The sequence below is a fragment of the Rhyacophila brunnea genome, unplaced genomic scaffold (assembly GCF_057557595.1).
Source record: "Rhyacophila brunnea isolate RB1 unplaced genomic scaffold, BYU_Rbru_1.0 scaffold_1, whole genome shotgun sequence".
In the NCBI taxonomy this organism is placed as follows: domain Eukaryota; kingdom Metazoa; phylum Arthropoda; class Insecta; order Trichoptera; family Rhyacophilidae; genus Rhyacophila; species Rhyacophila brunnea.
In genome coordinates this window covers 14,311,700-14,339,211 of record NW_028232751.1, presented here as the reverse complement: position 1 = coordinate 14,339,211, position 27,512 = coordinate 14,311,700, and the positions used below count along the sequence as shown (strand labels likewise).

At 37.2% G+C, this 27,512-nt stretch overlaps 1 protein-coding gene across 3 annotated transcripts in view; it reads left to right on the top strand.

Annotated features, from left to right (window-relative positions):
* The window catches only part of ftz-f1 (ftz transcription factor 1), a 348,219-nt gene that overhangs the window by 243,952 nt on the left and 76,755 nt on the right, over positions 1 to 27,512 (top strand). For 2 of the 3 annotated variants that reach the window (XR_015069816.1, XM_085941495.1), the window contains exon 2: positions 25,084 to 25,380. The exons of the other annotated variant lie outside the window; for it this stretch is intronic. Coding sequence is in view for 1 of the 2 variants with exons in the window: in XM_085941495.1 (XP_085797621.1) it covers positions 25,084 to 25,380 (297 nt within the window). In the remaining variant the exon portion in view is untranslated. The remainder of the gene's footprint in view (positions 1 to 25,083; positions 25,381 to 27,512) is intronic. 3 annotated transcript variants of the gene reach the window in all.

The following is a 27,512-nucleotide window of genomic DNA, read 5'->3' as shown; positions in this document are numbered from 1 at the left end:
AAGTCCCGTGCGGCTTCGTATCGGGATAGCAGATTGAGCACGTAAAATATTTTCTTCCAGACACGTTTTAAGCGTCATGGAAGGCGGCCCTGCATGCATCCACGGTTGTACATACTTACATGACGGGTGGACATGTAGAATCTAAAATCATCTAACTGCTTCTAGGATCGTTTGCTATAATGGTTTATGATAATATAACAGAATAAGAAAATAATGCCTTCCTATATGATACTGTATTGATGATTTATGATAGATCTAAAAATTAACCTTAAATTGAGAGATGCATGTTGGGCATTACACGATAAAACGTCGACGAACTACTGAAGTAACAATATGATTGACATTGCGATCGTCAAGTAAATAATAACCGTTGGATTAAATATGGCATTATACGGCGTGTAACGGATTCTAGACACAATAACACTGGCCACAGGACTTTGGATTTGGCAGCTGAAGGTAGAATGTCCTCAAAGGGTGAAACAATATTTTTTGGTGGTAACCTTATATACGGCAGTAGTTGGACCACGGTTGATAAGGATTGAAAATTAATATGGTTGGAGCGTACCCTTTTTTGAGTTGCTCCGTTCTAGCTCAGCTCCGAAAACCCGCTCCAGGGTCTGCTTCGCTCCGGGTAAAAAGTATTAATAGTTATTATTAATTATAAGTAAACAAATAATATTAAAAAATACGTAATTTTGAAATAAGGTTTATTATCCGTCCTTTTCATTATTAGATGCGACAGAAAATCGTCATTAATTATCGGCCTCTTCTGTCAAAAAAGTGAGGTTACTTATCACTCGGCAGTGTTGCCGTATTTCAAATAATTCCAGTGTCCAAATGTCGAATACAATGTTTTCATTGGATTTTCGTATGAAAAATTAATAATAACAAAAAACATCCGGATCAGTCCTGTGGACCACTACAAATTTTTGGTGCTCCGGCTCCGCTCCTGCTCCCCGAGTAAAACTCCATTACTCCACTGCTCCGAGCTCCGCTCCAACGCTCTGATTATAATTTTCTCTGTGACTTATTGGTAATTTATAATTATCTATAAAATGGGTTTATTACTTAGCAGTATGCTATATAAGGAATATTTTTACGACACCGTGAGCTTTATTGTGTATTAAGTTAGGTTAGAGACAATAATCATAGCTATATCGACGTGTATCCTTATTTGTATGTGGTGAGTACCAACCAAGAGATAAACCAATTTGATATATAAAATAAAACTGTATCATAGTTAAGTACACACTTTTTTGTACAATATATAAGTACCTACTAATGTTTTTTTCTTAGTAACCGATACCGGAAAAAATATAATAATTATCTTTGTATCGTATCGGTGGTAAATAAATTTATTATTGCATATTACAATATCAATCAACAACAATTTCTTATTACTTATTGAGTTATTACTTATTATCAAGTGGAGTGGCAATCAAAGCTGACAATGACGATTATATTCAGATGGCTATTTATAACAACACGTTATATCAGATATCTCATCCCTTAGTTCCGGCATATGTCATCTCATCTCGAATCCAGATTCTGGGAAGCAAAATAATATGTTATTATATCGAGTGTGTCACAATCAAGCCCTTGTCACGGCATATAATAAACGACATGATATTCCATCAGAATATTCGAAGGTGACAGTTGATGTTTAATAATAATCGTGGATACCAATCGAATAACATTGTTTTTTTAACACTTCAATAAATACTCTTATTCGTAGGGACATCATCATGACGTGACACGGATGATTCGGCTGTTGTGCAGATTTCTTCACGGTTTGGTTCCAACCTCTCGCCGTTCACCGGCACGTGTGGTCAATGTCAGTAGGAAACTCGTGGAATTTTTGATATGGTGCTCCCACCTGGCGGAAGCTCTTTCTCATCCTTTCCCGACCTTTGATCTTACTAAATACCACGAGTTTTCCGTGTATTGTAATTATACAATGATTATTTCAAATTTACGAAGTTATGTTAATCTATTACTATTTATTATTCTACAGTGTTACTAAAAATAACCTAACGTTTTCTTGAAAAAGTCTAAACAGCTTTTTAACTTTTGAAATTTTGAGAATTTGAGGAAAATGTAAAATTCGCTAAACATCGATATGACCTCAACCGTGTAATAGATTTGCACGATTTTTAGATGCAATTGATTGATTTTCAATCCATTTCGATATGGAAGAAAAAAGTGTATCGACTTTTGAGAATTAGACAGTAAACTAAAATAGATCTATTAACGATTCAATAAAAAAGATGCTGGCAACTTCTGCAACAACAAACAAGTCCTGGGAATATGCAGTCCATTATGTAATATACTATCAACGGTATAAAAAATGCATGTTTTTTCTACATTAAACCAGGCTGGGAGAAAAACGACAAGTTGTGAGTCCGTTGGACCGTCTAAGTCTTAAGGTGACGCATCAGTGAAATGCCAAATAATGTTCAACTGTACGCGCGACGAAAATTTGTACTTGCTTCGCATTCATTGAGAGAACGTGGAGTCGGACGCACGTCACTTTGCTGCGTGATGGCGACGGGCCAATTAATTCTAAAATCGTGTAAAGATGACTAAAAACTTTACCCATTTACTTTAAAAAGCAAACATGTCAATGAATATATTATTATTGATACTAATAGAATAATAAACAGAACATAAAATGGACGTATGTTGGATTTATATGAGAAATAATATTTCGTTTGACAGGCGTCATTTTCACCCGCGACCCGCAATCCGCACATCGCCTAGCAACGATCTTTTTAGACCGTGCCTCAACTAATGCATGGCCTTAAGGATGAAAGACACAAAACCATGCAAGATCTTTCTCTGACCTCTCCAATAAACCTACACGGAAAAGATTGTTCGGGAGACTTACACCGAAGTGTTTCGACTGTAAATCAGAAAGTCGTATAATATTATTATAACTGATTAGGTCTGATTTAATGAGTGGGCGTTAAATATTATACAACCAATCGATTGGTATATTACTTTTTCTCAAAAACGCTAGAATTCATTGTAAGTAATTAATTTTGCACTCCACTATTAAAAAAGCGATTCGTTTACTATAAATACTATACATAGTTACATATGTAGACAGAACATAACAAACCACTTTTGAAGCCAAAACTACTAGGTATTCCTTACTACAATACATTTTGATTACTGAATAATTGCGTAATTTGGAAATATACAGTTTGGAAAAGAAACAAAACATATTACTTAATCATTTAGTTATAGGTATAGTGACGAATTTTGTAGTAATTGGAATATTAAGTTCCTATGAAAGATATATTTATAAATAAGAAATGAAGGCATTTACATATTAATATTATAATTTATATCTACCTGATACAAATAAATAACTTACGAAGTATTGTGAATTGTGATTGTTATCCTAACTAAGCTGAGCACTTCATTTACGTAAGTAAATTCCGCTAATGAGTTAGAACCAAAGATATTGTAAACAACGAACATTATTATCTATTAGCTATTTTGCTTTAGTTGTAGTTAGATAGGTATATAGCCCTAAACAGCTGTCAACTTGCATACCACACAATATTGTAAAATAATTATTAATAAAAACTTTGTATCCAAATTGTTTATAATCGAGTACTACGATATATACGCCATTTCAATATACACACATAATGTATTTGTACTTATACCTATATTATAAAAATATATACTTACATTTCGATGTTATTCTATTATACCTAATAGGTATGCGTATATTGTGTCACCTGTTTAATTGCCGGACCTCATTTTAGAATATTTTATTGTCGGGGGGCAATTTGGTGGCGAAATTCGAGAAATTTCGAAAAATTTGTTGTCACCGTCAACTTTCAACTATGCTGACTGTAAGCCGTTTGACTCACAATGGTTACCTACTTATTATTGCAAGGTTTGCAATGCATTATTTTGCACCGAGACCTACCCGGACTTAGAAAAATGAATCAAAATCTACAATATTCACCGCCTACTTTTATTGTCGTATCCGCTCCCAGATGAAGTACTTCATGAACACTTCGCCATAACAAAGATAATACACTCAATTTCCTATACAGTATACACCAATAATTTTGGTTCTTTTTGGCACTCGTTGCACACACCGTCAACTATTCTCTGATGTGCAAAGAGTTTTTGCAGTTTAAAACGCAAGAATTCACATGTTCTCTTTCTCTCACTCCTACGGTAGGCAGTGAATGATGCGATACGAGTGATACGACGATGATTTTTGTTTCATGTATTTATAAACACAAATGTTTAAAATGTGGACTGTCTAAAATAAACTAAATTTAATAGCACTATTCGCAGATGTGTTGATTTTCAAAATAAAGATTTTGCGCGTGCGTTTGTGTAACGATAAAAGCAGGTATCCACCAATGTATAATTTGTTTGCGGGCGTATATTGGTCAAGTGAATAATTGAATTTTGCTGATTTTGTATATATTATTGAATCTTATATTTACCACATTTTTATTAGCTCGTATTCTTGTTTGTCCGGTACAGATTTTTTCTTGTGTGTCCAGTATAATTTTTTTTTTGTTTGTCCAATATTTGTATTGGACGATTGAAGATTTTTAACTGACTTCCCGACTAGCTAGACATTTGAAACTTTTAGAATATATCAGAACACGACGACAATGCATTCTTTTAATACTTTTAGCCATTTTTAAGCAGAATTGAATTCATTTTCGGTTAATTCTGTTTTGTATGGAAAGTTAATATTGTTGGTTGCTAAGGGGGTCCTAGCAACAAAATTATTAATATACATGCGTTACTATGGAAATCAACATGAAATGTCAAAATGATATATTTATTCAATATTTCTATCAAGTACAATAAAAAGTATTTATTAATACATAGAATTGTCAAGTTTATATGATTCAACAGAAAATTTAAAAACGTGGAATATAAAAAGTTCTTTTTATCTTGTAATTATTTTTATTTACTTCACATAATACAATTAGGTAGCGGATAATTCTAAAATCTGTGGGAAACGTTCATGAGGTGGCTTTGAAAAAATAGATCTTAATAATCCTCGCTCCCTAAATTCTACTACTAGTTGAATACCACTATCTTACTACACACTTAATAATTTCAGATGTAATGTAATACTATATTATATTTCAAGAGATTTAGCGTTTGGTGACAATTTATGATACGAACTGTATCAATCCTTTTTTGTATATTTGGTAGAGAAGTGAAATATATGTTTAAACTATTTTATTGTGATATTGATATAATTATAAATTTTATAGCACTTGTGTAGGTACGTATAAGATGAACATAATATTATCATTTTTAATATGTTATAATGTATTGAACCATTCGTACAATTTATTGAGAATTACAAATAGGTCGATCTATAATATGATTTATCTCTATCAATTGATACTGTGATAATATGTAGGTTTCACACTCTAAATCTAAGAATTGTAGCCGTGTACTTGTTTATGTACATATAAGATAATATGTACATATCTCTCCTAATCATGGCCCCCACATCCTGTGACGCTCTACAATAGCGTTTTCCAAATTGTGTCGTAGGTAAGTAAAATTAAGGGTAGGCATTCAGTGTATTTTTAGCGATTTTTTGTTTGTTTTAGGCCTAGAGCCCTGACAGCACCTTTCTTGTGGGGTTCATGCTCATAATATGTACTGGTATTTATTTATTTTATTTGTGAAGACCTTATGTAGTCATACAGACAAGATTTTGAATTGTACAATAAATTCAATATAAAATATTATGGCGCCATTGTTGATCATGTCTTTTGTATGCATACATATTATAATATCCACAAAGGTATTCCACGTAAAGACAGACCGATACTTAAATGCTCTCTTACGATGGGTCAGCACCAACAAAATGGTCATCATTACTTTGATCTTTTTATACAAACCTAATGCAATATATTTGAAAATAAATTAAATAAGTATTTAGTATTTCTAGAATTTGTTCACTCTCGTTCTTTCCAATGATATGGGCTGCTTATAAAATTCTTCATTTCGATGACAAAGAGCCGGACTACATTTATATGAATTGCACAAAATGCATTCCAAATCAAATTGCCTACTTTCAAATGTCAATAAAAAATGATTACCCTCTATCAACCACATGCAATGTTGCATAATGAAAGTGTGTGGCATTTTACAAAGCACTTATACTTATACTAGATGTACAGAATGGCTCATAAGTGATTTAAAAATATTTTTAATAATGGTTATTTAGTGGGCACTTATCAAAAATGTTAAAGAAAAGCATCTTTTATAGAGATGAAGCATAAACGTAAGAAAATGAAGCAAAGAAACAGTGACGTCCCGTAGGGGTAGGCAGATTGAGCGTCGCTTGGGGGCGGCAGTTACTCGAAGGGCGGCAAATCGAGGAGAATCATTTGGTATATATAGAAATAGCTACCTAAACATAGTACCTAATAACGAAAATATCTTTCCATAATAAAATTGGGCTCACTGGTCGGAAACAAAGTGTATTAATTAACATAAAAGGTTTAACAGTACTGTAATTTTTTGTCGGGTTCGCGATGTCTAGTTTACTTCCGTCGCCCTTCGACGTCCATGGTGACTAGAAACGACACGTGCACGGATGATAAAAAATGGGGCGTTATTTTGGCGTTTCACAGGGGCGGCATTTTGTCTAGGGACGTCACTGCAAAGAAACGACCGAGTGTCCACTAATTTTCATATTATAAACCCTGAATAATGCTTTCTTGTCGACCTCGCATAGAAAAATGACATTTGCTTCAGCGATTTTGCTAGGGAAATCACAGAAGGCTCCATCTAGTAGAAGAAGGGTTTCTTCATATTTATTTATTCAGAATATTTACCATCGTCGTCAGTCCTTATGAAACGGCTTGGTCGTTATATGGTCCATTTCTAGTTCTTCTATTTCGTGGGTAAGAATTGAATCACACCTCTGTCAATTAATTAGTGTTCACAATATTCGTACACACAACTATTGACTAATCGGCATCGCATCTTAGGTACGTTAAGTCCATTCTAATACACCTTTACAGTACCTATCTAACATTTACGGAATTCAACGACATCTCATGAATTATTTTTGGATTTTTTTTCAGTAATTACTCGAATAACGACTGTTTTCTTTAGTTGGGTATATGACATTTGTTTGCTCGTCATGACGATTTTTTTTTATCATAAATATACATTTGTTCAGTGATCGCGGTACAATTACCAGTTTCCACAATTTCAACACGTTCTTTTGACATGTATCTACGCATTCACGATGAATTTTACACTACTTTGAAAACACCTTTGATACTTAGCCAGGTCGCACATTGACAATAATATCGACTGGGATATAGTCATAAATCAAAATTAAAACTTTCTATGTCCGATGTCATACCGGGACAGTGATGTCACGCGGCTAGCTGAAATGAATATAAAACCATTTCCTACATATGTGCCGAAGCGACATTTTGGTATTTCTTCGAGTAAAATTTGTTGCTGTTAAGCAGCTGTTTTTTTTAAACTGATATGTCGCATTCGAGCTGTGTGCAGAATTACATTACATTACATGACGTGTTTTGTGAATATCAACAAAATCATATTGACATATTCGACGTGTTGCAGTCGGATGAGTATAGATTTGCAACCCGGCTTATAATATCAATATCTCCACAAAAAATGATGAAGAATATCCAATCATCGACCGTTTACTGTACTTCAATGAATATGACATAGATTTTTGTCATCCATTGCTGCGTATGGCACAGTGCACATTTATTATTACTTTTTAGTTATCGTCTACATCAGGGGGGGGCAAACTTTTTGGATGGAGGGCCAAATTCAAGAATTAAAAATGAGCGGCGGGCCGCAAGTAAAATACCATTTTTAGATATACACTATTTATTATCACGAAAAATAAACATTACAAAAAATAAATGAGAAGAATGAAACTGATGTACATTTTTTAACATTTTTTTAAATTCAGGTGTTAATTTTGTAGTTGATATTCTCAAAGCTGCTTCTAAATGGGCATCGGAGATATTTGATCGTAAAGAATTTTTATTTAGGTTCATGATCGAAAATGTTTGTTCACATATATAGGTTGATCCAAAAATAACGAACATTTTTCTTTCATAATCTTTAAGTTGGTCGAAATTGTCTGAATTAAGGGCATTGTAAAATTTGGAGATTTCTTCACGACGATGCAATTCTCTTAAATCAGTGTCACACTGCAGATCAATAATCTCAAGTTGTAGCTCTGTTGGCACACTATCAATATCTATTGAAATCGATGTTCAACGTAGAAAATAGTGGTTACATAGTGTGAGACGAGACGCAAGGAAGACGTACTGAGATAATACATTTACGAAACAAGAAATTCTTCAAATTTTAATCTATTGTCAATATTTTTTTAAAAATACATAAAAAAAAGTTATTCGTAATCAGAAGTACAATTAATGATGGCGGGCCGCAAAAAAATACCCGGCGGGCCACAGTTTGCCCCCCCCTGGTCTACATTATATGTATTGTGTTTTATTTTAAATAATAATATACAAGGAAGTAAAAGCAGGCGAGATTCATAGTGGATTGCCCCAAGCCCAACTAGCCCAAGCATTTTAATATGATTATTACGACAACTAATAATCAATTTTATACCTTAGGGTTTTCAATAAATGGTTGTGAAATGGTTCGTATTTCTCCGGTTGTGTAAACATTTTATATCACTGTAAAGTTACTACCAATTAAAATTATTGGCGTTTTAAATAGACAGAAAAGCCAAATTGGCGATGGCGGTGTTTTATTGCAAATAACTTTAATTGGGAAGCCACTTAATATTTATTATGCGGCACAAGAGAATTAGCTAATCAATCCAACGTGTACAGAGAGTTGATCAATGAATGTCGATTTTAAATCGATTGCCTTTTACTTTCGGGTGAAGCTGCAATGTCTTTTGGGTGCGCGCTATATGTACTAAAATAATATTTATTGTTAATCTTGCAGTTGCAGTTGCACAAGGGAACACAAAAATAGGGGGATACCTTCTGGGGGTACCTGTTAGAAGGTATAAATTATCGAGTGTGTAAAAATATGAGATTAACTTTACTTAAACACTAGTTTTTTTCACGAATATTTACTTCTGTATCTTAATATGCATTTAAGTTTGTAACGTAGATGAAATTCACGTAAACTAACTGAAATTTATAGGATATCACCAGAGAATTCAGTTATCTTCTGGTTGTGGCTCTGAGAAGGTCGAATATGAAGAAATGTGGAATAAATTTAAACACGTATTAAAGAACATGACGTTACTTTTAATTCATATGTGTATCATCATAATTATGTATGATTTAAAATGTACCTATCACGTAAGCGAAATGTGCATTCAATATTGGTAATATTTGGCGACATTAATCGAGGTTTGTATTTGCGTTTTACTGCCTGATTGTCATTTAGTCATAAACGAAAATTGTCTTTAAATTCTTGGTCTATAACGACTGCTTTCGCATTTTTGAAGTTATACCTACTTCTTTTAGGGCGTAGTGAAATTGAGAAACCGTATTGAAAAACCGTTACAGAAGTGGAAATGACGTCGGCCACGTAATCAAGGTATATTTTATATTTTTAGGATTACTTACAAACAATTTTAATACAAAAATACATTTTTTTATGACAAACCATGCCACTGAGACTTGATTGTCAAACAAACATTCTAAAAATATTCAAATAAGTTAAATATCGTTAAACATAATGTATTTTCAATCAATAGGTATCATAAGCTAAATCATCAATAAATATTATTTTAGACGAAGGCTCAGAGGTTTTGTTAAATTGTATATACTGTTTACTGTTCACTAATACAGAATATTAGTGATTCTAGGTTGGTATCGGTCGAAGAGCTCAGCGTTTGTGCGGATGCGCCACCGGTGGTTCTCATTGACGGGTCCAAGTATTCTCCGGAGGATTCTGTTTTCAAACACTTGGAGCGCCTTTTCTTGTTTTTCTGTTAAACCCCACGTTTCACATCCATACATGACGATTGGTTTGATGACCACGTTATACACCCGGAATTTCGTTTTGATGGACAGCATTTTGGACCTGAACAGACGACTCAGCGCGAAGTACGCTGCATTTCCACTTCTCAGTCGGTCAGAGAGCTCTAGGGACATTTCATTTTTAGAGGTAATGTTGGAGCCCAAGTACTTGAAGAGAGAGGTTCTCTCGAACGAGGAGTTTCTTATTCCAATGTTTCCAGTGGGTTCAATGCCTCTTGTCATTTTCAAATACTTGGTCTTTCCCACATTTACTCGTATGTTCAACCTTTTCGCTGTGTCCTCCAGAGGAGTGAAAATATCTCTGACTTCTTCTTCAGATTCTCCGAGCACCACCAAATCATCTGCGTAGCCCAATATTTTATGGGACCCATTCAGGGTAACTCCACCTTCTGCTTTCAGAGCTTCTCTAACGGCTTTCTCTAAAGCTAAGTTGAACAGCATGGGTGATAAGGAGTCGCCTTGTTTTAGTCCTGCTGTCACCTCAAAAGATTCTGATATACTACCTTGCATATGAATTCTACTTCTGGATCCGTCCATGCATACTTTTATTATATTTATAAGTTTTGACGGTATTTCGAATTCTTTCAATATATTCCAGAGAGCTTCTCTATCAATAGAGTCATATGCGGTTTTAAAATCTACAAAGAGACAGTGTACATCTTGGGCGTATTCCCATTTCTTTTCAAAGATTTGGCGCAGTGTAAAGATTTGATCGGTAGTACTGCGGTTTCGTCTAAAGCCGCATTGGTAGTCACCAAGAATGTTTTCGGCATATGGTAGAATTCTTTCGAGAATAATGTTCGACAGAACTTTGTATGCAGTAGGAAGAAGAGAGATGCCACGGTAGTTTGCACAGTTGAGTTTGTCCCCTTTCTTGAAGATAGGACAGACCAGTGATTCTTTCCATTCTTCAGGGATCTTTTCTTCCTCCCATATTTGTTGCAGTAGCTCAAGCATGGCACTAAGAAAGGTTTCTCCTCCATGCTTGAGAAGCTCCGATGGAATATTATCGTTTCCTGCCGATTTGTTATTCTTTAAATAACTCAGTGCTCCCATCAACTCTGCCTTATTTGGTGGCGGTATAAGAGGTTCTGCTGTCGCGATTTCTGGCGATTCCAAAGGTTCATCTGGTACAGAGCGTTGAAGTAAGTTTTCAAAATGGGACTTCCATATGTTTAGCACTTGCTCTTTGTTTGCCACTATCTGACCCTGTTGATCTTTGATTTGTAGCGTGCTAGGTTGAAAGCCTCTTTTTTCAAAGCTCACTTTCGAGAAGAATGATCGAGTTTTATATCGTTTTGCTTCTTCTTCCATCTGCTCAAAATTACTTTTGATGAAGCTTCGTTTGCACTTTCTCAGATGCTTTCGGACATTTTTGCACGTCTCGCTATATCGTTTCTGTGCTTCTTCGCTCTGCGTATTTTGCAGATAGAGCGCTCTTTCTGCTCTTCTCTCATCCACCATTTGTCGGCAAGTGTCGTCGTACCAAGGGCACTTTACTTTCTTGGGTGCCAGTCCTATCGAGACTTCAGCAGCTTTTACCATTCCTTCTTTTAGTCTCTTCCACCTCTCATCGATACTCCAGGCTTCTCCTTCGGTGAGTTTTCCGATTTGGTTTTGTAACTCTTTTCTGTAGCTATCTCTTCCGTTTGGAGTTGTCAGCTTTTCTATATGGTACTTCACTCTCGTCTTCGCATTTGCGTGGGCTGTCTTTTTAAGTTTTCCCCTAAAGGTTGCTATCGATAAGTTGTGGTCCGTATCACAGTCAGCGCCTCTGTAGCTTCGAATGTTTTCAATAGCTTTATGGTGTCGTCTATCAATTAGAAAATGGTCAATCTGGTTAAAGGTCTTCCTGTCCCTTGAATTCCAAGTCACTTTATGTATATTTTTACGAGGGAAAGTGGTACTTCGGGCGATTAAGTTTTTGGCGCTGCAGAAGAGAGCCACTTTTTTACCATTTTCGTTAGAATGATAATGTAGGCTCTCTTTTTCAATAAAGGGTCTGAATACAGCTTCCTTCCCTATTTTCGCATTGAAGTCTCCTAGCACACATTTGATATCATGTCCCGGTAGCCTGTCAAAAGTCGCTTCAAGGAGATCATAGAAATTATCCTTTTCGGCCTCTTCTGAAGTCTCTGTCGGGGCATGTACATTCACAAGTGATATATTAAACCATCTTCCTTTGATTCTGAGCACACATGTGCGCTCGTTTACGGGTTCAAAAGAAAGTATAGCATCTGCTACTTCTCTGGCGACCACAAAACCTGTTCCGAAAACATGTTTCCCCTCTGTGTTTCCGCTATAGTAGATAACATGCTGTCCGACTATAAGTTCTCCGCTATCCGGCCAACGGATTTCCTGGATGGCGGTAATTTGGACCTTATATTTTGACAGTTCTTCCACTAGGTTTTGAGCTGCGCCAGCTCGGTATAGGCTAAGTACGTTCCAAAATCAAGAAGGCTCAGATGGGCGGGCCACGTTGTACGATCTGAAAGATCTAGAACTCTCTATAGGATTTACAAAGGCACACCAGCTGGCACTCGACCTCTTGGCCGCCCTCGACGGAGATGGGCGGACAACATTCAAAGGGATGCGGAAAGGCTGGGAATAGTCAACTGGGAAGAGAGAGCGCTGGACAGAGATGCCTGGAGAAACGTTGTGCAGTCGGCCATGGACCTGAACGGCCCCTAGCGCCAGTTTAATAATAATAATATATACTGTTTACGTCAGTTTGAGATTGTATTTATGAAAAAGCATTTCATTACTATCACTAAATTCACCTTAAATAAAACACGTTGTTTAAATGAAATATGTTGAAAGTTAAGTAGGTGATGTAATCTACTGACGTTATACTGGAATATGGAAATAATGTGATCGAGGTAGGTATACCAATATAACAGTCATTGTCGGCCATTTGCAATACTTTACGTCAACAAAGGATCGTCACAGTTATAGGTATTAGGTACCTTTTATATAATTTATTTAGTGATATAAGTTAAAATGTATAAAGTGAGTTAAAGTGTAAAAATAAATCAGCGGCGCTCCAATAATTCTAGTTTTTGTTTTGTTATTTTTGTTTTGTTACGCCAAAGAAGTATAACTACATAGTAAGTAGTAGTAAGTAGACACACCGATTTTTTTCTTATTTATCTGTTCTGTGATTTTCACCCATCTGTCAAACGTTTTATCGGCTATTAGCGTGTGCGGAATTTAATTCAAGATATTAAAACTGTGCACTCAATCAAATTTGAGTTTCCTAACTCGGTTAATACGCTATTACGTGTCTCACTACTCTCACTAACCTGATGCAGTACCATGCTTAGGTACGTAAATCCCTAAAGATACGTACCTATCTTTATGTGGAACTTAGATTGCGTCGCCTACAATTTCTATACACGGCAGTGATCCAGAACGAAACCATTTAAAATACTCTCAAGACACGCCTAACTATGTCGAGATAAAATTAGCATCTCTCGTCTGGATGGTGTGTTTATTGCTAAGTTAATCCAAATGGTTAAAAATTCATATTGTTAATTCAAACGGGATCATGGGTGAGTGTAATCCATTTAGAAAAAACTGCAATAATTTAATTGATAAATTTTACTTTTACTACCCTATCCAATATGTATTTAAAAACATTTTTTTTTAAATGAAAACAATAATTAAAATGCGTTCGTTGAATGTGTCCCTAAAAACGATGGACGTCATTAATGGATGAATGAATCTTTACCGAAAAAACCTCATACGTTTTAATTAAAGGAAAGTATGGTCGTTTATAAATAATTGAATTGAAGCGACTGCTTTCTTGCCCGCGCTCGACTTTATTCCGGTGTATAGTGACGTGTTCACATGTGACGTTTCGTTTTCATCATTACATCGGCGATGATAAACCTAGTACCCATTGAGTGAGAGTATTACAGTGTGTGCTGTAATATTGTAGCACCGTTTGGGCGAACCACTTGCGGTTTCTCTACGAATGTCTTTCATTTCGTTCGCGCGATTTTTTCGTGAGCCACTCCAAAAAGACGCATCGGACAGGAACCAGAGAAACGAACTGAATGAACCTGTGTTGTCTTTATTTAATAATTGAGTTATCATGGTTCACAAAAACACGACGGTGCTGTCAAGGCTAACCACACGATAGACAGCATCGTTAAACATTCCATCCGTTGCGTGATGGGATTACTATGTTATGTTGTTATTATCTTATTTAAAACATTGCAAATTATAAATTCAAGATATAGCTTGGATAACAGTAGATAATATTAACAATATTTTGGAAAATTCGAACGAGTAGACCCAATTTTAAGAATTTATAAAAACAACTTCCACCTAAACTCGCCATAAAATTAACTATAGTACGCACTGGTGCATTTAGGTACGTTGAGGCCCGAGGCTGTGACAGGTCTAGATCAATCTAAAATTTTCATATTTTTCACTTCGCGGAAAACCAACACTGCTATAACCTTAGATTATAGACCTATATAACCGTAGCACAACGAGTTGGTGTGTGGAGTTTGACTTCATTGACAGAAAAAGTGGGAGTAGTGGAAAACAGTCGAGGGTGGTGAAGAGCGAGAGGAAGCGATAATATATTTATTTTATTCTACATAATTTAAAAATTATCAGAACTGGTTTCGTCGGTTTCATTAAAACATTCTCAATGTAGGTTCATTTAAAGGCGATATCCGATCAATACCGTGAAATGAATGTAAATCTATCTTTTGGTTTTATTAGGTCACAGTTCTCATTCATAAGTAATTTGATAATAGTACCTCGCAACAGTAACAGCTGATTCCTTCATATTGCATGTGGATTTGTGTAGGTATAGTAAGTGCACTCGCCAAGATTGTTTCACTCATATCAGTAAACTGATATGAAATATTGTATTTTTTATTATTATTAATGGTTCGCTAGTATGACATCGATACGAATGTAGGGCACGAAGCCACGAGATTAGCGCTTATTAGGTATAAATATTTTATTACTATTCTTATACCGTGTGCAAAATAACGTCCAATCGCATTCGTACAGGTCCACCTAGGTACATTCCATCGTCGGAAGATCGATACACAAATTAGATACCTACTTCAAGTTGCAACCCATGTTAGCGTAGATACTGTAGAGTGTAGAGACTAGGGATTCCAATCCCGGGATCCCGAACTATTTTCGATACCTATGAATCCCGGGATTGGTAAACATAATCCCGAAACTTTCGGGATTAAGTTTTTTTTATCAATTTTTATGGAAAATAAAATAAAAACGAAAATATAACAGAAAAAATACTTTTAATAACATAGGAATACATTAGAAATAAACTGAGTTTGAATGAAGTTTGATTTATTACCCATGTGTAACCAATTTATTTTATTTTTTCACATACATTAATAAAAATGAGAAAGATTGGAAAAAACAATGCTTCGCACTTTTAGTGATTCCACCATGTTTTTAAATGCATTTGTTATTTTTTTTTTATTTTAATTTAACTTGTATTTGTTATCTTTTCATAAATAAATAAAACTGTTTTACTTCCACATTATTTATAATTAACTATTTCTTTTATTCAACGAATAATTCACAAGATTTAAGAATATATCATTCTGATTATTGAACATATATAATTTTGAAAAACACTTTCTGAGAGAGTATATTATAACCAATAGAAAAAATGTTTTTTGAAAAAAAATAAGTCACCCCGACGGGGAATCGAACCCCGAATCTCCCGGGTTTACGCCCCATCCGTCGCATTTAACCAATATGCTACGGTATGTTATGTCACGCCAAAAAAGATTTTTTCTATCGGTTATAATATACTCTCTCAGAAAGTGTTTTTCAAAATTATGTATGTTCCACATTATTATTTATACATATTACAATATTATTTACTCCATTAAACCTATGCATTTCCAAAGATTGAATGTACACACATATTAACAATAAATGTCTTAAATAGTATAAACTATAAGTACTAAAATAATTTTTGACCGATTTTATCAACATTATTTGTATATACTTATAGAAATTTTATAAGTATTAACTATTGAAAAAAATGCCAATCCCGGGATCGTCAAATCGTAATCCCGAAATCCCGGGATCAAGATTTTGGCTCGGGATTGGATTCACTAGTAGAGACTGAATAAAAGGGTAGATACTCGATTCTCAATATTTCAACTAGGCATAATGTTTGTGTCGAGAATTTAATAAAATTGCGGTTGGCTTGAAAATGGCACATGCCAGTGCGGTAGGTGATTGTCATTCACCAGCGTTATTTGTTGGGTCGGATTTTATGTACAATTATAATCTAAACTAAATGCTATTGTGAACTTAATCGAATATTTGCAAAAAATCTGTCCTTTAACAACAAATCTTTCTGACATAATTTGAACTGCGTTCAAAAGCGTTCTAAGTATACTCGTATCTACGGTGGTTTTATAGTCCGGAACAGATGTCAAAAATTAATAAGGCCCTTCTAAGCTGATTCAATTATTCTCGATGTTGTGCATTACGCTGTAACGTAGTTACAAATAAGTTAACTACTTTGTTGATCTTGCTTACGTCTTGGTCTACCTCAGTGGCGCACCCAGGGGGGGAGCCAAGGGGCCCTGGCACCCCCCAAAAAAGAAAATTATCAGAATGATTTTAAACATTGAAATTGAAAGCCAATAAACTATACCTTTGGGCTTAGACAAATAAAAACACGGCAAAAAAATGATTTGTAATAATTCTCCAGCACCCTTTTTAGAAAAATTTCTTAGATTTTAATTTCTAACACAAAAATTTCGAAACACTAATGTCAAGTTTTTTTAGAAACCCAATCCCTAATGGAACTGTCAAAAAATTCTCGGTATCCACCCGAATACCGGAGTGGTGTAGGTCATGGCTGAGGAGGGCTGACTGGGCTCTAGCCTGAGGGCCCGGGCTGTGGGGGGCCCGGCGTGTCGGGTTGACCAGATAAGTGAGATAAACACACATCATAAATTAGCTTTAATAGTAAAAAAAAGTCGCCTGCGGCGCTATCATACTTCATGGCTATGAACATTTTCAATTACTTAAGTATATAATTGTGTAATATATTTTTTGATTATTATGTGTCGATACTCGACAGCTCCATTATTAAAGTAAATGTATTAAAAATCGCCAATAATTCACTGTATAAGTACCCTTAATTTGAACTAAAACACAAGATGAAAAACGTTAATGTAGTGTTTCACACTGCCTTTAATCTTAGCGGTAGGTAGGGGGGCCCAAGTATCCTAGCATGAGGGCCCGTTTCAGGATGTGGGGACCATGGTGTAGGTACACCGAGTGCAATAGACAAAAGACCGATAAACGAGAAATTAGGCTGTGAAGAAGAAAAGAGCCTATAGGACTAATTTACATTCTCTTCCTTGGGCCACCCCCAATATTAAATCCTGGGTGCGCCACTGGTCTACCTGTTGGGTATAAATAAAGTGAATATACTAGTAATGTGTAAGCAGAGTGGTATGGAAAAGTCCACTTATGGTATAACGTGTAATGCCAAAAGGATGGGCAAAAGTAGGAACATAACTCGAAGAAAAGATAATCGTAAAAGTAGTTCTACGGAAGTGTACTGGAATCGTTCTACAGTGGCAACATCCAGCTGCGGATTTATCCTGGCTGGTATTAATGACGAAGTAGCCAACTAGATAATATAATTTATCAATGCACGGGAAGCAGTTACGGAAAAAATAAAGAATCATTTAATTATTAGTATTATTATATACTTACGAGAATTATTCTGCCGACAAAGGGATGTTGTTTCAAAAGCATGCTGCAGAAACAGTCACTTTCTGCAATGAAATAACAAAATATGTAATCATATTTTATTCGTTCTCTCCGGCTGATGCTTAAAGAGTAAAAGGTCCATTATGCACCATAAATTTTAAGTTGCATCCCGTTCGGTTGACGGGGTCTTATATGGCTTTTAAGAAGAAAATAAGCATAACTTTCTATTTTATTTCCATTGCCCCAATAAAGCGGACAAAGCGGAATGTCGAAAATAGGACGCCGTCTTTATGATAATAAATTTGACACGCATTTGCGACGCAGGTAGGTGCGTAACTGTTATTTTGTTTCGTAAAACAAAATACACATGATCAAGCAGCGAAAACCGGCCAAGTACATCAAAAATAACTTTTGAAGCATAATATTTTATTATTCTTCTGTTGGGTAAGCCGAACTTTGGTGAAAACATATGGGGTCAGATTTCATATCATTTTACGTCAGCTACAGACAGTCACAGAACCATTGATATACTACTGGATGAATCATATGCTTCTTAAAATGACGCCCGATTTTCAGCGACTCAGCCAGTGTTAAAACTTACTGTTTTAATATCAGCGGACTTAACTCGATATCATCATCAGCCGGGGTCAATCCACTGCTGGATGAAGGCCTCCCCAAGCTTTCTCCAACTCTCTCGGTCCTGTGTCGTTCGCTGCCACGTATTTCCGCCGAACTCTACCAGTTCGTCAATCCAGCGGCTTTTAGGGCGACCCTGTGGCCGTTTCGTACCCCTTGGGTACCATTGGATGACGGCATTTGTCCAGCGGCCGTCCTTTCGGCGAGCAATGTGCCCCGCCCATCTCCATTTCAGCTGTTTGGCAACGTCTATTACATCGCGTACTCTTGTCTGCTTCCTAACCCATTCGTTTCTCTTGCGGTCCTTTCGCGTGATGCCCAACATGCACCTCTCCATGCCTCGCTGCGTGACTCTTAGCTTTTGGACATCTCTCGTGTTGAGGGTTCACGTCTCGCAGCCATACGTGAGCACGGGTAGCACACATTGGTTGAACACCCTACGCTTAAGACATAATGGTAGGTCACTCTTGAAGATCTCCATCCCAGCTTTGTTCTTCGAGCAATTTCATCGTGCATGCTTCCGTCTATGGACACCTGCTGTCCGAGATAGATGTAGCTGCTGACTTGCTCGAGTTCGGTGCCAGAAATACAGATAATCGCAGGGTCCGAAAAACAGTTCCTCATCACTTTTGTCTTTGAGACATTTATGTTTAGACCGACCGTTTGACTGACATCCGCGAGTTCTTGCATTCTACCTTGGAGGTCTTTCGGGTATTGTGAGAGTATAACAATATCATCTGCAAAGCGCAGGTGACTGAGGTGCTCTCCGTTAATTGGAACACCTTTTTCCTCCCAATCAAGTTTCTTAAATAAGTCCTCAAGAGTAGCGGTGAATAGTTTAGGTGAAATGGTATCACCTTGCCGGACACCTTTGTTAATGGGGAATTTACACGACCCTTTGTGGAGTTTCACGCATGCTGTGGCATCACTGTATATACTGTTCAATATGTTTATGTAGCATCTGGAAATTCCTTGGTTGCTAAGGGCGTCTATAATTGAGAAATTTTTGATGGAATCAAACGCCTTTTCATAGTCCATAAAACCAAGATATAATGGCAGTTTGTATTCCTGGTAGCGCTCTATGATTTCCCTGACGACCTGTATATGATCCATAGTACTGTAGCCTCTTCTGAATCCGGCTTGCTCTATTGGTTAGTTCTCGTCTAGAATTGTTTCGAGACGGTTTGAGAGTATTTTCGTGAAAACCTTATACAGAATTGGCAGTAGACTAATTGGTCGATAGTTTTTCAGATCTTCAGTGTCGCCTTTCTTATGGAGAATAATAATGGAGGCATTTTTCCATGACTCTGGGATGTTCTCTTCGTGCAGACCAGACGTGAACAGACGTGCGAGTACTTCGCTCATCGTCCTCCCGGCCCGTTTGAGAACATCGCTAGTCAGCCCATCTTCTCCCGGGGCTTTCCCACTCTTCATGCACATTATAGCATATTCCACCTCTCATAAGATCGAGAAGATCGAGAGATCCGGAAGAGGATCTCCATATTCTCCGTTCACCGGAAGATCTGAATTGATGTCAGTGTCATCTTTGTATAGAGCGCTGTATAACTCTACAACAGTGTCCAGTAGATGATCCCAGTTACTCACGATACTTCCATCTTGCGCTTTTAGTGTCGTGATCTGCCGTCTCCCTATTGACAGATGCTGCTTGTTCTTATGTAAGCTCCTTCCTGACGCAACAATTGATTCTACAAGGTTCATATTGAACTTACGAAGATCTTCTCGTACGTTTTTACGTAGAGTTTTGCACAGCGTGGAGTACTCGAGATCATTTGCAACTTGTTGCTCGCTTTTCGTACTCCTACGCAGCTTCATAAGATCCAACGTTTCCTTTGAAAGTTTGCTTACTCGTTCAACCACAGCACCAGCTGTCTCTTCCGAAGATTCTATAATGATTTTTGTTATTGCTTCGGTGTTTTGTAGGGAGATGGGGTCATTTTCAGCCTGGAAAGCCGCTAGCCTGTTCTCCAGCTCTTGTTGGAATTCGACTCTGCTTCTCAAACATCTGCGGACTCTGGGCTTCTGCATCAATTTGGATCTCTCACGTTTGATGTTAAATTGTACTTTACACCTTACCATTCGGTGGTCGCTGCCAGTATTAAATCTGTTAATGACTGTGCAGTCTAGAAAAATATCCTTCTTGTCGGTGAGGATTTAGTCGATTTCGCTGGTTCGTTTTGCTTTTGTCCATTTTCGGGAAGGCTTCTTTTTGAAGAATGAGTTCATGATGTAGAGATTGTGGTTTTCCGCAAACTCCACTAACATGTCTCCTCGGCCATCCCTGGTGCCATGTCCGAAGTGCCCGACCGCTACATCATCCTGGTGTTGAGATCCGATTCGTGCATTAAAGTCCCCCATGATGATAGTGAAGTGACATTTTCGTTTATTTTTCAACGTACTGATTTCTTCATATACCTCATCCACTTCTTCATCAGGTGAGTTTTGAGTGGGCGCATAAACGTATCTTAAGCGGTATCTTTTGCTGAGCTAAAGTGTTAAACTTGCTACTCTATCTGAGGAGAAATCAAATTCAACTATGCGATCTTCCCAGAGTCTGTGGATTAAAAATCCGACACCGCTTGTGCGTCCTGTCTTAGTCCCATTATAACAGAGTACATGTCCGCTGTGGAGATTGACGATATCGTCTCCTTGTCGTCTTACCTCGCTGAGCCCGACAACATCCCAATGGATTTTTTCGAGTTCTTCTTCGAGCTGTAGAAGTTTGGCATTGCTGGATAATGTTCTCGCGTTATAGGTGGCAATGGTCATCGGTAGGCAGCCGTTACCGTCTTTCCGGGGATTCTTAGCACCCTCTGCCTTCCCTTGCTGATTGCTGCCGTGATCAGTGTTAGGTTGGCATCCGGAGAATAAGGGCCGAGATTTTTGTTCTTGTTCCACGGGGGTATTTGGACAAAGCACACCACGCTGTCCAAACGGGTTGGTGTGTGGTTTTCTGTCTGGGTTTTCCTTCCCGTAGCCAAGGGGTCTCTCGTTTTAAGGCGCCAGAGTTTCGCCTTTCACCCTTCTCTATTAGCTACAGATGAGTTATACTGTCACAATACACCACATCTGCATTACCCAGGGGACGCCGCGTGGAGGCTAGAGATAGGATTTGTTGGCCATCTGTAGAGTAGCGTCTCAACACTTTATAGAAATGTACCTATTGGCATTAGTGCATTTCATTGAGGCCCTAGCCAACCATTTGCCCGCCCGATAACTCGATATAAGCTCACTTAATATTTGTCTCGAAAACGACCTGGCAATAATTATGAGTAAGCCCGATCTAGCTTGCACCTTACTCTAACTAATAGTCAGCGCATGACGACTTGCTCTGTCCGCTCAGACATGAATTTTTGCTAGCTTGCAAGCTTTGGGTTGCAGACACCTTACTCTAACTAATAGTCAGCGCATGACGACTTGCTCTGTCCGCTCAGACATGAATTTTTGGTAGCTTGCAAGCTTTGGGTTGCAGACACCCTTAGGCCCTCCTCCCACGGCGCAACTGAAATCTGACAGAACTGGTTTGTGAAGGAACTCATAAACTGGCCAATGTGATGCTTCGCACAAGGCGCTACTGAAACCACTTGAAATAATAATCACATAACCTCAAACTGTCATCTGTAAACTGTAAACTGTAAACTGAACCATCAGCTGTTTTGTACAAAAACCGACAACACGCACGCTGCTGCGTTTATTCGAATAGAATTAAATTATTTCAATTTTGCTTATCTTGTACTTTTTACGTTTTGGGTTGTTAATGATTTTTATAGCATGACACATGTTCGCAGTGCGGCCAATTTTGGTAAGAAAATATGATTTTTCACCGAATCTAATGATGTTGGTACCACTGTTTTACGGTGACTGGAAACTTCAGAGACCGCGCGACTAGCATGTCGCGTCTTTTCGCGACCGTTTCGAAGCTGAGAGATTCCAGTCTCGCCGTCAGCGAGCCGCCATTGAAATACATTAGCTAGATACTGGCTGGAATTTTAGTTTCAGTTCCGTCGGACTTCAATTGCGCCGTGGGAGGATGGCCTTAGGGTCACTATTCCAAGAACGCAAATTTAGTTTTACAGCCAGGGCAATACGGGTGAAATTCGGGAATCCATGTTAACGGTCTTAACGCATTATACACACAAGGAAATATTATAAGATGATATTCGTAATATCTTCTTTTGTGGTATATTTTTAAAATGACACTTGTATGGCAACTCCTCATCTAGTAGTATATCAATGCACAGAACAGATAATAATTTAATAATCATTTCTGAGTTCCCTGGCTACAGTTATTCAGTGAAGAATTTATTTACAACTACTTTTTTGTAGGGTTGCAAGTAGGGATTCCAATCCCGGGATCCCGAATCCCGGGATCCCGAGCTATTTTCGATACCTATGAATCCCGGGATTGATAAACATAATCCCGGGATTTCGGTATTGATTTTTTTATCAATTTTTATGTAAAATAAAATAAAAGCGAAAATAAAACAGAAAAAATACTTTTAATAAAAAATAGCTACATTAGAAATAAACTGAGTTGAATGAAGTTTGATTTATACCCATGTGTAGGTTGTCGATTCATTTTGTTTTTTCAACATAAATTATTAAAAATGGAAACATTGGAAAAAAACAATGCTGTGCACTTTTAACAAAGTAATTCCACCATGATATCATACGTTTTACGGCAGTTTCATATTTGGCTGAGTAATTAGATTTATGAAGCGGAAAGGCCTTAAGTACGCCATGATTATTTGCTTTACTATTTTAATTCTCGCTTATCCATTCATTAAGTCTTTACTATCAGAAACAGCAATCTCCTATTAAATTCACATTATTATTTATATTACAATATTATATTTACTCCGTTAAACTTGTGTATTTCCAAGATTGAACGTATACGATATTAACAATAAATGTCTTAAATAGTATAAATTATACTAGATTTATTTTTGACCGATTTTATCAATGTTATTTGTCAATATAAAAATTTTGTATTAACACTGGAAAAATGCCAATCCCGGGATTGTCAAATTGTAATCCCGAAATCCCGGGATCAGAATTTTGGCTCGGGATTGGATTCCCTAGTTGCAAGTGAATAACAATAATATTATAACTTATACCTACAATTTTAATATTCCGAAGTTACGCTCTTTTCGTTAACACACTCGATAGTAGGTAGTCATAAAATCACAAATGTAAGAGCATGTGCGTAATTCTATTAATATGTATAATTTATGTAGATACATTGCGATTAGTTATCTACTTATTGTTTTGTTTACAAATAATGAGATCTGCAAGCGATCTAAATAGAGAGCAAAAATTTTAGTAGGTATATTATGCGTAAATAACAAAAGTGACGAGTCGAATCAACACAGTAAAAATTAGTCACAATATAGCGACAGATCTCTAATTTTCCAATATTCAATCTTCTTTTCGCACATCATACAGCAAGTAATGTGTATATTATTTTATAATGAGTGGAAGGAATTTTATATGGTGCGATAGAAAAATAATATATTATGTATTGACAAATTAGATTATTCCTGGTTACTTTCTCAACGTTGAATGAATAGTAGTTATAATGATATTATACCTATTATATAGTGAGGGCTCCATGGGATAATTGAACAGTCGTATGTAATTGTTTCGCGGGAGGAATGGTATTCGAGATAAGGCGGCGTCGGGTATGAATGAGACACCGCGGGATAGGTAAAGACAAGATTCTGGAGAGCCGACGTGGGGCAGGTCCCGGGCCGCAAGTAGGTCAGTGGGCCGAGCGCCCTCCCGCCCTCCCCCCGCCGACTAACATAGACCTGGTTCGCTGGAAAGTGGGTCGCCGACTCACTTTCACTTATTACACGGGGTCCCTCCTAATCATTTTCCATTGTATGTATCAGGCATCCCCTCTCCGGCGTCGCTCCCCGTCCCGTCCCTTGGCCCCCGCCGATCACCCTGCTGCCGCCGTCGCTCCTTCGCTCGTGCCGGTTGCGTCGCTCAGTCAGTCGCGCCTCTCGCCTCTTTGCGTCGGTACTGTCGCTTGATTCGCTCCTTTACTGTGACATTGTGACATCTCGCATGTACATATTCATTGTCCGGTCTGCATAAAATTCAAAGTTATCAATCGATTAACGCGGCAAAAATGGGGTGTCCTGCAATATACTTTCTCGCTAACGTGATTATATTTTGTACTACAACGTGAGAGTTGACAATATACCCTAGTGCTTTATCGGATAGTTGTAAATTTGAGAGTTCTGAACACGCTTCGCGCGAAGTACACAGTGGTTGTGGTGGTCTGAAACAGTGCCCGAATCGGATTCGGTAAACGAACGACCGCAGTGCTCCTCCGTTCCTAGTGTGATCCTCCGTTCGGTGTCTTGACAGTAGTGAGCAGGCCGATACCGGAACGCGACGGGCCCTAGTCGGGCGATGATATTAGAAATGGAGCAGCAGTCCGCTCTCATGCCTCTGAACATGTCTCCGTTCAGCGTGGGTTCAGGCGAGTCGGGGGGCGCACCGCCGCCGCCGCAGTACGCCCTGCCCGCTCTCGCCTATCCCGCTGCCGCGGACCAGTACTCCTCGCAATATCAGAACTATGGCATGCCTAACCTGGACACTTCCTACTTGTTCTCCTCAGGAGCCGGCTCGGACAACGGATCGTACATGCCCGCTGCTCCGGGGATGCCTTGCGACCAGACCGACTCCAAGGACGTCATCGAGGAACTCTGCCCCGTATGCGGGGACAAAGTCAGCGGCTACCACTATGGCCTGCTGACCTGCGAGTCATGCAAGGGATTCTTCAAACGCACCGTCCAAAACAAGAAAGTTTACACCTGCGTCGCTGAACGCTCCTGCCACATCGATAAGACGCAACGGAAACGCTGCCCCTACTGCCGCTTCCAGAAATGCCTCGAAGTCGGCATGAAGCTCGAAGGTTAGTGATCTTCTCTATATCCTTATAACTGGCTATTTTTGCATCGCGAAGGAGTCAGTCGATTGGATGATTTTGTGAGCATCACATGTGTATCATAAAACCGAATGAAAGAACTGTGTAGTGACAAAAGTCAGAATGTTATTGATGAAAGTGGAATATGTTGTGCAAAAGATTTTGTGAGGAAGTGCACCAGATGTCAATAAATATGTGTTCATACTATGTCATCCCTATGGCGTCTGGTGTCTTTTTACATGACTGATGTTTGGAATCAAATGAACGAATCAAACGAATGTCCGACGTTTTAATTGGCAGCAATCGTTTAGAGAGCAGAAAAATACTAACAAACAAATCTCAGTGATATATCACAATATGCATCTATAGCTTAGCACCGTAAACAATTGAACTTAAAAGTCAGGATTATATAGTATTGCTTTCACGATTTGTATTAACATTTCCATGGAAATAATCCAACAGGTTATTTAATCATCTTATTATGATATTTCAATTCTTGCATCGCAAATAATATCGGACGTCTAACTTATCAAAAGTGTGTAGATATTAATTAATAGGCGAAACTGAATTCTTAGTAAATGTGTTATGCATAATAAATAACGAATAATTGATCGGTAATGTTGAGCAACTATTGAATTTTTCACATTTTTTAATGTTTTAATTGGTCTTGTTTACCAATAGGTCACATAAAAGTTTTACTTATATTTACACTGTATCAAGTCGAATCAGGATTAATTGCAATAGTTAAGTTTTGAGTGGATACAGATAAAATACTTCCAACTAAAGATATTGAATTTCGCAGGTGTATCGAGTACACACACACTAAACTAAATAATCAGCCAGAAAAAGTGGTTAGCTGGTTTTCCTCAGACTAGATAAGTTGAATCCTTATAATATGTATTCGAATTTAATTAACTTCATACTTCGCGTGTGCTAGTTGTTTCAAATAAAGATTACATTCAATTCAATACGTTTTATTATGTTTAATAAAAAATGTCGTCATAATCAAGTAATTCTCACGAAAATATCACCAAATGCAATTTTGATAATGTATGAATGAGATATGGTTCAATACAGTGTCCTGTGTTGTGGACACTCTCAATTCTTATTGTAAAAATAAACAAGCTCACATATACCATCAAATCTAATAGAGTTTAATATATTTGATTGCGAATGTATCAAATCGACACTTAACATTTGAGTTAACGTAAGTTTTTTTTTTACTAGAACAAGGCGATACACATACTGTTTGGAAATAACCAGATTCACGTTGTCGTAATTTTTGCTTAGCCAATATGAGCTACTTACTAACTATAATTTAATATAAATATTGCTTATTTTGAATATACGACTAAATTAGAGATACGCTTTTGTGATTGTCAATTATGTAGTTGTCCTTTAAAAAAACGATTTCGTGAACAGCTGTGTTTCTACACACTCTTCCGGTGACTTCATCATTCGACGTTAATTTGTTAAAATCTTATCCTACTTGGTGGTACTAAATTCCGACCCAAATAAAAAAAAACTGCCTATGTATTTACATTACAAAATAATACATTACATGAGCGATACCTTCACTCGCAACTTGTTACTGGATGGATTCGTGCATGGCAGATGTTTCAACTCATTTATTAATCGAAATAATTATTATTGTTACTAGTCGGCAGGCAGTTCAAATCTAAATAATATTGTACGTCTTCTAAGTTCAGTTGACAGCGCGAATAAAGCCACGAGAAGATTTTAATAATGCTTAATTTTCCACGGCCGTAGAGCTTGGGACGAATAGATTCTCATTAATTTGCGGTAAATATGTGCAAACGTACCACTGTGGAATATCTGATTGGTGTCATCTGCATAATAGTTATGTAGATGGAAATGGTAAACATCGATAAATTAATATGCCTGTTGTGTAATAAATAATTTTTATTCATGCTTTCTGTTGGCCGGAATTTTCTCTAGCAATGTACCTAATTGTAAGACAATCGATCCATCACAAATATAACCAATATGGTTATTTTTTTTATCTACAGTTACTTTTTATCTAATAATAATTCCAATAAATCTAATAATTAATGATTTCAAAGTATGTATGTGTTTTCATTTAGTTAGATTTTTTAACA